This window comes from Antedon bifida, chromosome 3 (genome assembly GCF_963402885.1).
Source record: "Antedon bifida chromosome 3, ecAntBifi1.1, whole genome shotgun sequence".
Lineage (NCBI taxonomy): Eukaryota > Metazoa > Echinodermata > Crinoidea > Comatulida > Antedonidae > Antedon > Antedon bifida.
This window is the reverse complement of record NC_136228.1, coordinates 21,400,522-21,414,359: the sequence shown is the minus strand read 5'-3', so window position 1 is coordinate 21,414,359 and position 13,838 is coordinate 21,400,522. Positions and strand designations below refer to the sequence as shown.

General features: G+C 35.4%; 1 protein-coding gene and 1 pseudogene across 1 annotated transcript; both read right to left on the bottom strand.

Annotated features, from left to right (window-relative positions):
- Positions 1 to 746: 746 nt before the first annotated feature.
- On the bottom strand, positions 747 to 12,571 carry LOC144837245 (uncharacterized; annotated as a pseudogene).
- Positions 9,169 to 12,704, bottom strand: LOC144837249 (uncharacterized). Its single transcript, XM_078692283.1, has 9 exons — positions 12,648 to 12,704; positions 11,913 to 12,181; positions 11,273 to 11,820; positions 11,106 to 11,179; positions 10,834 to 11,007; positions 10,498 to 10,707; positions 9,825 to 9,901; positions 9,553 to 9,731; positions 9,169 to 9,381 (listed from the first exon to the last, which is right to left on the bottom strand). Exons 2-9 carry the CDS (start codon positions 12,175 to 12,177, stop codon positions 9,169 to 9,171), a joined length of 1,740 nt encoding a protein of 579 aa, XP_078548409.1. The 5' UTR covers positions 12,178 to 12,181; positions 12,648 to 12,704.
- Positions 12,705 to 13,838: the final 1,134 nt, after the last annotated feature.

Sequence of the window (13,838 nt, the reverse complement as noted above, 5' to 3'; positions counted from 1 at the left end):
TATATTGAATGGCATGTAATCCAGTTTTTAAAAATAATTAAACATAATTTATTGATTTATAGACTGTTTTATAAGAATTGTTAACACTATTAAAATATAATATAATATAACAAAATAACAGAGAACAAAATGATTGATATAGGTCATCAAATACTAATCAAAGAATTTGATCGATGACATTGACGACATTTATTTCTAATGAGGTATTTGTTATCAGTAACTGATAATCTAAGATTGGAAAAATATTTGAATAGTTAGTTGTACATTCAGCTTTCAACAGAGATAGGAAATCTGTAAACTAATTCACATTACTTTCATATTTGGACAAGAAAGAAAGAATGTTCTTAAAGTTCCTACTTAAATCCAGTAACGTAATACAGTACTTAGTAGTAGATGTATTGTCCTCAAAAAACATGAAAAATAAAGATTAATAATTACTTATAAAATGGCAAAATAAATGGTTAAATTCAACCAAAAACCTATTGGCTGGCAGCCAATTTGACTATTTTTTGCTTTAAATTACAGTTTTTTAGGTAAATACATTTTCTTTCGATCCAATTTTTGGTCAAAGTGGATACTATTAGGTGACATTCAAATGGCATATTCAACAAAAAATGTTTTAATAATTATTTTTTTCAGGAAGACAATACATCTTTAATAATCTGTTGTTGGGCACAAAGATTGCACATGAGATATTTATACTCTATCCATTAAAAAAACATTATTAAGATCAACTTCAAAACCTGTGAAGATACAACAGTGCCAGTACATTATTCCTCAATTTTTCTTTTATTGGCCTTCTTTTCAGGAATCGCCTTTAGAGTTGATGGACTGCACGAAACCCAGTGATTTTTCACCACTGACAGCAAAATGGTTAATTCAATTTCAATTCAATTCAATAAACTTTATTGTCAAACTCATAAATGGCTTGAAACTTTGGCTGAAAGTACACACATTAAAATTGTCTAAAAACATTGTCGCACAAACAGTAAAAAAGAATAAAATCACATAAACAGAGAACAAGATGTTATAAAAAAGTTAAAAGAGGACACAAAAAGTACAAATTGAGTTAAAAATACAGATTTAAAAAATACAGATTTAAAATACTTATTGCAGTTATCGTTTCCACCTTAAATTAAAATGCCTCATGGCAGGTTTAAAAAATACAGATTTAAAATACTTGTTGCAGTTATCGTTTCCACCTTAAATTAAAATGCCTCATAGCAGATGGGAGAAAGGATCTACGTAGGCGTTCAGTGTTCCAGCGAGGATATGTAATGCGCCCAGACCGGCTTAACGTAATGTACTGGTTAAGTGGGTGGCTAACATCTGACATAATAACTTTAAGTTTATTTGTAAGTGCGTTGTTAACAACTTCGTCTGATTTCTTAATATCGTTTCCTATTATCTTTTTGGCAGATTTACTTATTCTTTGTACTTTTTTCATGCATTGCTGATTTAAATTGTTGAACCAAACTATTGCATTAAAAGTTAAAACAGATAAAATAACAGATTCATAAAATAAAGTCAAGATCCTATTGCACACATGAAATTTCTTCAATCTTCTCAAAAAGTACAGTCGTTTATAACAATTTGTGGTAACTAACTTAGTGTTTTCCTTCCAATTAAGTTTATCATCGATTACTGTGCCTAGATACTTAAAGTGACTAACAACTTCCACTTCATACGAATACGAATACGAATACGAATACGAATACGAATAGAACTTTATTGCAATCAAACGAAAGATTGAAGTTTAACAAAAGCGTTTCACTCAAAAAAATAAAATGCAATATACAAATATAAAAGACATTCAGAAATGTAGAACATACAATCAAAAAATTAAAACAAAATTACAATTAAAAATCACTTATTATAAAAACAATAAATATAAAATACAAATTGTTAAAGACATAGGCCTGCAGGATAAAAATTTAAAAGTATTAAAAATGTTTACAAATTTAAAAAATGTTTAAAATTTCAAAAATGTTCAATAATATTTACACACAAAGGTACGGAAAGTCGCAGAAACATAACACAAAATGTTTACCATTTTTGGAATAATCCGTGATTAATAATAAACGTTTTTGAACGGTTAGTTTTAACTCTAGGGATACAGAACTCACGGAGTCTTCTAAGATTATAAGCAGCAGAAGGAGCCTCCGGTAACAAATGATTCAATCTGTGACTGGGGTCTTTGATTTTAACAAAAAAATCCTTGCACAGTCGAACACGGCGGTCTTCTAAGGTAGAAAAACCAAGGAAGCTGCGGGCATCGGAATAAGTAGCATGCGGAAAAATACATTTAAAGGCCCTTCTCTGAATTTGTTCAAGTTGTTGATTCTGTTGCTTCGTAATATTTGATCCCCAAACTGGGGCCGCATATTCTAATATAGGTCTAATGATACTAGTATAAAATTGGACAAGTGCGGGGGCATCCAGGCCTGCCCTCCGCACCTGTTTGAGAAAGTACATTCTAGAATTACATTTACTAATCATTTGATCAATATGAGGTTGCCATGACAAATTATGAGAAATAATTACACCAAGAAGTTTAAATTCGTCAACACGTTCCAGATTACAATCTCCAACATGGAGTGGCTCAAAAGCAGTCTTTGACCTTTTACAACTAATTCTCATCACTTTCGTTTTCTTAATATTAAGGTACATATTGTTATCCTTAGCCCACTGGACAGTTTCGTCAAGAGTGGTTTGAAGTACAGTTGCCCCATCGTTGCCGACGCGTTCATGGATGGAGGTGTCGTCCATGTATTTCATGCACGGCACCCCATCCAGAAGATCGTCGACAAAGATGATAAACAACATGGGCCCCAACCAGGATCCTTGGGGGATACCACCCTTAACGACTGTCCAAGGGGACAATTCATCGCCTAGTTTAACACGTTGTTTTCTATCACATAGAAAAGCATAGATCCAAGAGATTAGATGGTCTTCGACCCCTAAATTATACAACTTATCAATTAATATATTATGGTCAATTAAATCATAAGCCTTTTTGAAATCAAGCAATAATAATCTCATTTCATCTCCTTGGTCAGTAGCATTAAAGCATTCGGTTAACAAATGTATAAGAGCGTCAGTGGTAGACACACCCTTAGAGCAACCAAATTGATTCAACTTGATTTTATCTTTAATTTGGACCCAAATCATTTCCCCTACGATCCCTTCAATAACTTTCATGGTGGTGGAAGTCAGCGAAATAGGACGCAAGTCATTCTCAAGAACCTTAGGTGGGTTAACCTTTGGAATGGGGATTATATCGGCTGACTTCCAAAGCATGGGGAGAACCCCTTCCCTTAAACTGGAGTTAACTATTGCACTTATTGGCTTGGAAAGGACATTGGCAAAATCACGTAGTACCCACGGAGGGATTCCGTCCGGGCCTGGGGCTTTATTACATTTCACAAGTTTAAGCTTAGACTCAATTGTCTCTGGCGTGATAATTAAATGGGGTGGTACTACAGTGTTACAATCATTGGTTTTTGGTTCAAGAGGTTTGAACTCAGAAGTCAGGGACTGGAAAAAACCACTAATTTTCGTGGTAAGATCGTATACGTTCCCGTTACATAATTCATTAGCCATAGTTTTAAAGTACTTAGTACCCTTTCCGAGATTAAGAAATTGTTTAATACCCCTCCACCAAGATTTAGAATCGGACGAGAATAACTGGGCAATACTATTACGATAAAAATCACCTCTCAAAGATTTAGCCATTCGGTTAGATAAGTTTCTAAGTTTCTTATATTCGGCAGACATGGGGTCAATTGCAAAAGCTGCTTGCCGTCTAGAAACGATACCTTTAAACGCATTATTTACCCATGGCTTATCTTTAAGAAGTCTTTTAATCGTTACTTGGGGGAAGTGTAAATTTAAGAGTTCAGAAATGTTCTTATGATACAGTTCAAACTGGTTACAACATCCATCCATTCGATATAGATCTTGCCATCTAATGTTATTAATGTCGCGTTCGAAGTTTTCCTTGGCACCCGGTTTACAGCTACGTTTTGTATGGTAAGCGAAGACGTTAGGCGATTTAAATGTTCCTACGATTGGGGTGCATACGATGACGTTGTGATCAGACAGTCCTAAAGGTGATTCTTTAGTAGGTGCATTAAAAACATCGCTCATATTAGTATATATTAAATCAAGTGATGCGCGATCTCTAGTTGATACTTTAACGATCTGTTTTAAGGGATACTTAACAATAAGGTTGTCTCTCATTCGGTTGAAGTCTCCTGTGACGATTATTCCTGATTCCGGATGTTTACTACAAATATAATCTAAACTCTGTGTAATGTGAGACGCCATTTCCCAATCATTATTTACAGAACTCTCCGGGTGATAGATAAGGCCGTAGGAGATGTTCGAATATTGTCGCGGCAAACGTTTTGGCCGGGTTGTTATCCACACACTTTCCAGTGATTCGTTATTAAGTTCAGACCAAACTCGATAAGATAGGTCTTCACGAACATACATGATGATACCTCCACCGCTGCGATTTTGCCTATCACGTCGCACCATCGAGTATCCCTCTAACTCTATCAACTTGTCAGGAAACGCGGGATTTAAGTGAGTCTCAGTAATTGCAATCACGACAGGTTTAGATTTCCTAACGCGTGTAGCCAGTTCATCCATTTTATTATTTAGAGATCGAGCATTTGTCATAAATAAAGAGGGAAGAGTCCATTTCCCATTAGAGAGTTCAACTAGATTATCTTGCTTAATCGTTCTACATTGACTTTTCGACGATCGGTGTTCCCCGTTTCTAGTTCTACGTGGTGTAATTCTAACCTTTATTTCTCTCTGTTTTCTTTTTCCGGCACGACATCCGCGGGGCTTGGTTGATGCTATTCCAAGCTCATTGATTCTCATAAAAACATCTTTGGTGGGAACTGCTAAGTTCAGTTGTCCAATTCTATAAAACTCGCTTCTAGTGAGACACATGTTGATAAACGCTATGTCGACTCAAAATTCCGTACCACAAATAATATCAATCAACGGAAAAAGACTGCAGTATAATCCAAAGAAACACACCAAGATTAATACAGTACTAATAATACAGACGATTCACCAAACACAGTCACGAAAACAATCACCAAAAAACACCGTACCGGGAACACTGACTACAATAGACTGGATACAGACAGTTCAGCACCGCATAATATAAACAGCAGATCCGCTCCGACATGCAAATTAGATGTTGCTGAATTACAATCGCTCTGGAATGTTGGTTACGTAATACCTCAGGCGAGTCGATGAGTGAACAGCTTAGGCCGAGTATGTGAATTTAGCTGGAACAATACGGTACCGAGAACTGTTCTATTGTCCCCTGCTTTGCTGTTGAGCGGAGCGAGTCAGGGCTAGGTACCGGCTCGGGATAATTACACCAAAACGCCAATAATAATTCAAAATTAACAACAATGGTACGCCACTATAAGAAAACAGGTAACACAGAAAAATCAACGCATATAAATTCAGAGTGGAAACACAATTCTAGAGGAAAACAAAACTTTCCTCAGCTGCCCGAGTTGCCACACACTCAGCGCGTCAATACATATATCTTCATCGTTTAATATACATAGCTTATCATGTGTTTTGTTACCTTTTCTAAAATCAATGATCATTTCTTTAGTCTTGTTAACATTTAATTTTAGATAGTTATTAGAACACCAAGTAGAAAAATAACTGACATTATCAAAATATGACTTAGGGTCATCATGTTTTATCAGGCCAACTAGACCGGTGTCATCAGCGTATTTCACAGTATAGCATTTGGTTAAAACTAGATCATCTGAACATTTAAAATCATTAGTATATAAAGAAAATAAAATAGGAGATAAAACACAGCCTTGTGGTGCACCAGTATTGCACATAAGTTTTTCTGAAATATTATCATTAAAACAGACGAATTGTTCCCTATCTTTTAAAAAATCATTGATCCATAAAATAGTAGCTGGATTTATACCCAAGACATTCATTTTCTCCATTAAAATATGAGGTTGCAAAGTGTTAAAAGCGGATGAAAAATCTAAGAATAAAACTCTGGCATACGAATTTGGCCTGTCAACATGACCAAGTATTTTATGTAATAAAGTTGTAACTGCATCTTCTACACCCCTTTTAGAACGATAGGCAAATTGACAGGGATCCAAAAGACTCTCACTTAAAATCTCATTCTTAATTAATTTTTCGAAACATTTCATAGGTACAGCAGTTATGGCAATGGGCCTATAGTCATTGAGAGCTTCAGGTTTATTATTCTTAGACAGGGGGTGAATTAAGGATTTTTTCCAGATTCTAGCAATTTCAAATGTACGCAGTGACCAGTTGAACAACAACGAAAACACTTGCGAGAGTTGCTCATTGCACTCTTTTAGCACCTTTCCACTGACTTTATCCGGCCCTACTGCTTTCTTAATGTTAATTTTCCTAAACATAAACTTCACATCAGATGTGTCAACCACCACAGGGTTGTCATGTAATCCGCTATCTACTATCTCGTTAACAGTTTGAGATCTTTTTGCACTAAAGTCCTTGTCGTCAAACCGAGTGTAGAAAGAGTTTAACTCGCTCGCCATTTTTTTGCCATTTCCTGCTGTAATATTATTACCCATCTTATTTCCATAACCTGTCATGTTGCGCATACTATTCCATACCTGCTTGCTGTTTCCAGACTTAAACTTTGCCTCCACTTTTTTTCCATACTGTTTCTTACTGCGAGCTACTTCTTTTTTTAATTCCTTCTGTATTTTTCTCCTTTCATCGTGGTTAGCACATTTTTGCTTTCTTTGCACTAATTTCTTAATACTTCCATTTAACCAAGGTTTATTATTAGGGAACAGCTTAATTTTCCTTTCCTTAATAATACTTCCAACACAAAAATCAATGTATCCGGATATCGCGTCTGTCGCATCATGAATTGTGGCACCTTCCATAAAAATATTCCAGTTGGTTGATTCAAAGCATCCTTTTAACTTTTCAATGTTTTCGTGGGACCACTCTTTTACAGACCTGATAATAGGTTTAATTGCCTTTATTCTCTGAACATATTTAGGCATCAGGTGAACAGACTTATGGTCAGAAGCGCCAATTCCTGGTTTTATCATGCATTTATAAGCCTTAGTAACATTGCCATAGCATTTATCGAGAATGTTCTCACCTCTAGTAGGTTTGTCTACATACTGGTGGTAGTGTGGTACTGCTTTATTTAGTTCGCACTGATTAAAGTCGCCTGCAATGATTTTAACCGCGTCAGGTGAGTCATTCTCCATGTCTCTTATTAGATCATGTAAATAATCAGCTGAGTTTTTCACAATTGCTGAGGTGGTAATGTATATGGCAGTAATAAAGATCTTAGGAAATTCCCTTGGAAGATAATAAGGCCTAAGAGAGAGCGTAAGTACTTCGATATCCGGTGAACAGTATTGTCTGAAAATGCTTACATTAGAGCACCAGCGGTTATTTATATAAATGCATACACCTCCCCCACATTCCTTAAGCGCATCTGGTGTCCTATCTCCTCGTACACATGTAAAACCATCAATATGGCTGTAACTTTGAGTGTCCTTATTTGGTTGGAACCATGTTTCTGTCACAACCATTAAACTTACATCTCTGTAGTCATTCAAGGTAGATACCTTAGTCGTAAGTTCATCCAGCTTCTCCCTGACAGATTGAGCATTGAACATTATGATCGAAGGAAGCGGTGGATTGAAGGTTCTACGCTTCAGTCTTTGACGAACGCCGCCTCTCCTACCCCGCTTCCTAGGTCTCAATTCCCGCGGAAAATCATCCGCGAAAGCGGGCTTCCTGATAGACAATGGGCTAACCTGCAGTGATTTTAGGGCCTGACTACTGTACACCAATCTCTTTGATACTGCGCTTAAACACATCTAGAACTCACAAAAATCCACAAGACAGAGAAACACAAGTCACAGATATAGTTTGTCAAACATCAACAATTATCAAAAATCAATCAAAAAAGCGACTTAGACAACATTTATGCAGAGTGTGGACAAAACACGTCGCTAACGAAGCAGCGCCACCAGAACATTTCTGTTGATCTGTCTGTTGTTCTGCCACGGTAGTCACGTTGGATGCCATTCAATCTTGCGTGCATTGACTCACCACCTTGTTCGCCATGGAATCCTAATCCCACCCCCCATTTCTTGATCCATGGTATGATATGCTCGCACAATATGTGAAATTTTGGAGGCTGCGTTTCATGGAATGTGGCGAAAATCTCTTTATAGATTGATATATTTTGTTCTGTAGGTAACAAAAGCAAAGTTGTCATTTATATTCTGAATGCTTAATATTTATTTAATAATAAATATGCAATTATTTAAAATTTAACAAAGATTTCTGTACTGTACATACGCAACTGATCAATTTCAGCATTCCCGAATTGTTCTGCTGAATTGTATAATCTGTGGCAGGCTCCAAATGCATTAAATAACTTTGTGTAGGCCACAGCTACATCTTCAGCCTCCTTCAAAAGAGTTGGACAAATGGCTTGGACAGTGTGGGTTATTCCATCCATTAAATATTTAATATTTGTTGTCTGAAATGATTTAATTTATTGTTTATTCAAAATGCAATTATTAAAAAAAGAATGAAACAGCCCATGCCACATTTGTAAGTCATCAACGTCAGCTTTATACCTACCATGTACAATTTATGGATATGGTTCCCAACAAAACACTGTCCCCAGTATGCCTGCCTTGTTATGCCCATTTTGATCAAGCGTTTGTCCAATTCCTCACAAATGGGACCCGTTCTCTTCAAAAAAGTTGGAGACGGTGGCGCGGCTTCAATATGTTCATTCTACAAAATAATCATGACATAATTCACATAGTTTTCTCATTCAATTTGCTTTGTTCAATAATAAATATAATATATATATTTATTAATAAATATAATAATAAAATATTTCTTATACTTACATGAGCATTTAATTTCTCCATTTTCTGATTAATCTGTGTAATCAGTTCAATTGCACAATCATCATTTCCATGACCAAGTAAATTAAAAGCATTAAAATAATCAGTCATTTGGCCTATCTCCTGTTCCAGATTTTCCTTTTCATTTAAATGGTAACGCAAACATTCATTATGTTCCACTAACTGAAAAATAGGGTTAAAAGGGTCATTGTAAGTAACATGGATGGAATGCTCTGTATACAAGGTACCAACAAATGAAATTATAATGTACCTTAATGTACTCTTCACGAGCAATGCTTGCATTGATGCCGTCAGCTTGTTGGGCCATCTTTTTATCAAGTGTGTGGCATGCATCCTCTAAACTTTGATAATGCTTCAACCCAAGGCCTAAGCTAATATGCAGTCCAGGTGGACAAACCTAATTGTAATGAAACATTCTTTATTTAAAACTGATGATGGTATATTTATTCAAACATTAATCATACAAGGCAGAAATTATATATATAATTTTTCTGATATAAAAAGCATCAACTTATCAACTCTCATCAAACAAACAGTTTGATCAATCTATGAGCTTTACAGTACTTACATGATCAATGTCAATGTCAAGTATTGGTGAACTTATTACGTTATTGTGAAACTTTGCATTTTTCAACATGCTTCCATTGCTTGCAAAACTTTCCAAATCTTTCTTCATAGATTCTAGAGATCTTTTTGTTAAATCCACTTTACCCTTCGAACTCAGGCAATATAAGCAAAAGTGTCGTCCTATAAAAAATACATTTTTTTAGTATTAAACTATTTATGAGATATTGCCTAATATAATACTAGGTTCCAGTGTATTAGAATTACAGTACTTACCACTTGCTCCGGATAATCCGTAAACACGGCATTCATACTCGTAATCCCCGAAAGCAAACAATTCAATTTCTTTTCCACTGAAATAAAGGAAGAGGTATATATTATGTACAGAATTATGAAACATAAAAAATACATACTTACCACTTTGCTTCAGACAATCCATAAACACGACATTTGTATTTATAGTACTGTAGCTGAATGCAAATAATTCAATTTCTTCTCCACTGAAATAAAATAAAAATAAATCAAAACATATAGTGAAATCATAAATAGTAAATACTTTTATAAATTGTCAGAACTGTTATGATATAAACTACTTACTTCCACACCAATGTCTTGAGGTCTTCAACTTGGTTCCTAATTCTCTCCATTCCTGTTTTTAAATTGTAGGTGCAATCGCCTGCTTCCCATATCAAAATTGTAAAGAATTTTTTTTCAAAGAATTGGGCCGGTCAACATTGCCAATTTGCAGCATAAATTTGTAAGTTCCTCCTCCTTTGTCGCCGCCTAGTTTAATCCATATTTTATTTTCTGGTATCAAACCATTGTGCCAAGTAAGCATATCAAGACTAAAAGCAATAATAAAATAATATTGTGTTCATATTTCAAATGCTTTGAAAAAAAAATCTAATGAAAAAAAGAAAGAACATTTGATAAACGTGTGTATTTATACCTTTGTAGCTCATCTAACAATTGTGTTACTTTCACTCTTAAGCTTTTCACTACAACTAATGGCACATCTGTGAGCAACAACTCATCTGTCTTGGTATCTTTCACTAGCAATGGCACATACTCAGATGTCAGATTGTCGCCTATGATCTCATCAACTTGACAGCCAATACTGGCTTCGCATTCACAAACGACCCGGTACTTTGCTAACCATCTAAAAATAGAAGAAATAATAGTTTGGAACGGATGCTTATTTTAAATGAAGTAGATTGAATAATAGGTTGAAATAATAATTTGGTTTTATTTCAGAATAAATAAATGTCTAAATAATAAAATATACCTTTTTAATAATCTTGTTCTAGAGCCACTTAGTCCAAGGTGAGTTCTCATTGAGAGTATATCTCCTTGGGGCATCCTAATGGGTGTTCGAAGCATAGTCTTTAATTCTTCATTTAATTGGGAAAATTCGTGTCTGTGTTGTTCTAATTCAGCATCTTCTCCACTTATCAGTTTTCTGAATTGTTGAATCTGTGAAAGCAAAGGTATCAGTTGTTGAAATTGACGATTGATTCAGAAGTTCCCTTATAAAACATTAACAATCAACTTTTGTACCTGGTGTCTTTGGTTTTTTTTGATGCTGTATTTGACGACACTCTAACTGCAGGTATCTTCATATACCTAACCGTCTTCAAAACAAAAAAGAAAATATGAATAAATGTAACAGTATAGTATGTACACGGTCAATTGTAATTATGAGAAAATAAAGAAATGTATTGTACCTGCCCCTTTGATCTGAAGGTAGCTATACCATTTTCTGCTGTTTTGGCAGACAGTAGTTGGTGCCCTAAAACTTCGACATTCGCTTGCACAGGGCTTGTGGAAGGTTGTTTTGCATAAGTGTGTTCTTTTAAGACACACACATGTGTATTACACTGTCGACATTCAAACTGACACTGACATTTCTTACATTTGACAGCAACAGACATATAACATTGAATGAAAAGATCAGGTACAGCAGTGACAGACAAGTAGTGTACATTAGTTAAACAGGTAGGACAAATCATGAACTCGACATCAACAAAACAAGTATTAACACATGCTTTACAAGCAACATGATGACATGGTAACTCGACAGGACATTCACACAATACATTACAGATGCAACACATGAATGGTCTTAGAGAACCGATAATGTTGTAAGAATCGGGAATAGTTGTTAGTGTTGTGTTTATTGGTTCAAAATGCTTGGTAACTGATGAGGTATGAGCCATTTTTCTTTGACACTCTGCATTTCCACGTCCCCTCTTCTTTTTCTTTGGCCTTCCACCTATGTGATAACAATTAACAATGGCTTTAAAAGTATTTGCTGTACATTAAAAATATAAACAAAATAAATTTTCTCTACCAGTATTAACTAACCTTTTCGTAGTTTATCTTCACAGATGTTACATCCTATTCGTTTATGTGGCGGCCAGTCCTTGCAGGAAATTTGTTGTTTTTGGACAACACACTTGATGTAGCAGAGATTACAGAATGACGATGGAGTTACGCTACTATCTTCATCTCTGCTAACATTAAGCTGTTCCCAATAGTCTGCCACTTTCTTTGACCGAGAGCCGGCTTTGTTTAATTTAATACCACACACTCTGCAGAGTGTACACAGTATTTGTTTGTGGTTTTCCATCAATCTGCCAAAAAAAAAAAAAATTATGATTACTCTATTCTAATGTACTTATCTGGTATACAGGTACAGGTCTGGTATGTCTATACAAAGCACATAGTAGGCCTACTTATGTTGATTAATACTATGCCTAGGCCTAAAATACTAATTATAGGCTTATTAAATAGCAGTAAAACATTCTAACATAATTATAAAAAAATAATTATTTCCCAAGTCTTACTAGGATATTTTGTCTCTATTTTAATACAAATTTAATTTAAACCATTTCATTTATTACCAAAAACTTCGTGTAAAGAAATATAAGCAGATACTTAAGTACCTAGATTAGTTTTGCGGACTTCGTCATTGACGAAATCTAGGCCTATCACTAAATAAAATGATCAAACTTTTCCAACATTATAAAGTTGAGATAAATTATAAATTTTACACGTATGTGTAAATCTTGTTTAATATATTTTAAAAATATAACTTACGTTGAGTTTGTTGATTTACTTTGTCTTAAAACAGGGAAACAAACAGGGGGTACTATTGATATTAGAGAGCTTTCGCTATCTCGGATCGGGAACGAGAACCAGCATTAATTACCGGTTCTCGATCTCGTACTTGTTTTAAGAACAATGTAGTTTCGTATCCTCGATCACCGATAATATGAAAACTATAGGTGGCAGCAGAGTTCTGATACGCTTCAAAGCAGACGATATAAACAAAAACAAACTACTGTAGTAGTAGTAGTACTGTGTACACTCGATCGTAACTAATCTAGGCCCAGGTCCTAGAGTACTATTAAAGTAACGTGAAAATGGCCGAAAATTTGGTAGATTTTGCAATTGATAATCATGATGAGGATCTATTACAGTACGCTTTAGATAGACAGGTATTTGTTGAAAGAAGAAATTCATCAACTTTTGATGTCAATTACGAACGTTTCAATCTTGACAATTTATCTAATGCCCAGTGCGTTGATAAATTTCGGTTTTCAAAGGAAAACATCCGGAGGTTGATAAGAGTTCTGCGTCTGCCAGTAAACATTGTATGCAGAAACAATTGCATTGTTGCTGCAGAAGATGCTCTCTGCATGACATTAAGACGCCTTGCGTTTCCTAATAGACTCACTGATCTTGAACAATTATTTGGAAGGCCTTCATCCACTCTATCCTTAGCCATCAATGAAACCATTGATTTAATTTACACTGAACACAATCACTTACTTACTCAATTAGACCAACCATGGCTCGATGAAGATCATCTATCATTCTACTCTGAGGTGATTCATGCAAAGGGTGCACCACTGAATAACTGTTTTGGATTTATAGATGGGACTGTACGTGCCATATGCCGTCCTACACGTTTTCAACGTGCTGTCTTCAATGGACACAAAAGAGTTCATGCTTTGAAGTTTCAGTCAATTGTTCTTCCAAACGGGCTAATTGGAAATCTATATGGTCCAGTTGAAGGACGTCGGCATGATGCAGGGATTTTAAGAGAAAGTGGCATTCAAGACCAACTTAGTGCCTTGCCACAAACTCAAGAGGGAGGTCATTACTGCTTGTATGGAGATCCAGCGTATCCTATACGCCCATGGCTGATTTCACCATTCAGACAAGGAGCTGCAAACTTAGATCAGCGTCAGCAGGAGTTCAATGCTGCCATGTCTTCTGTACGTG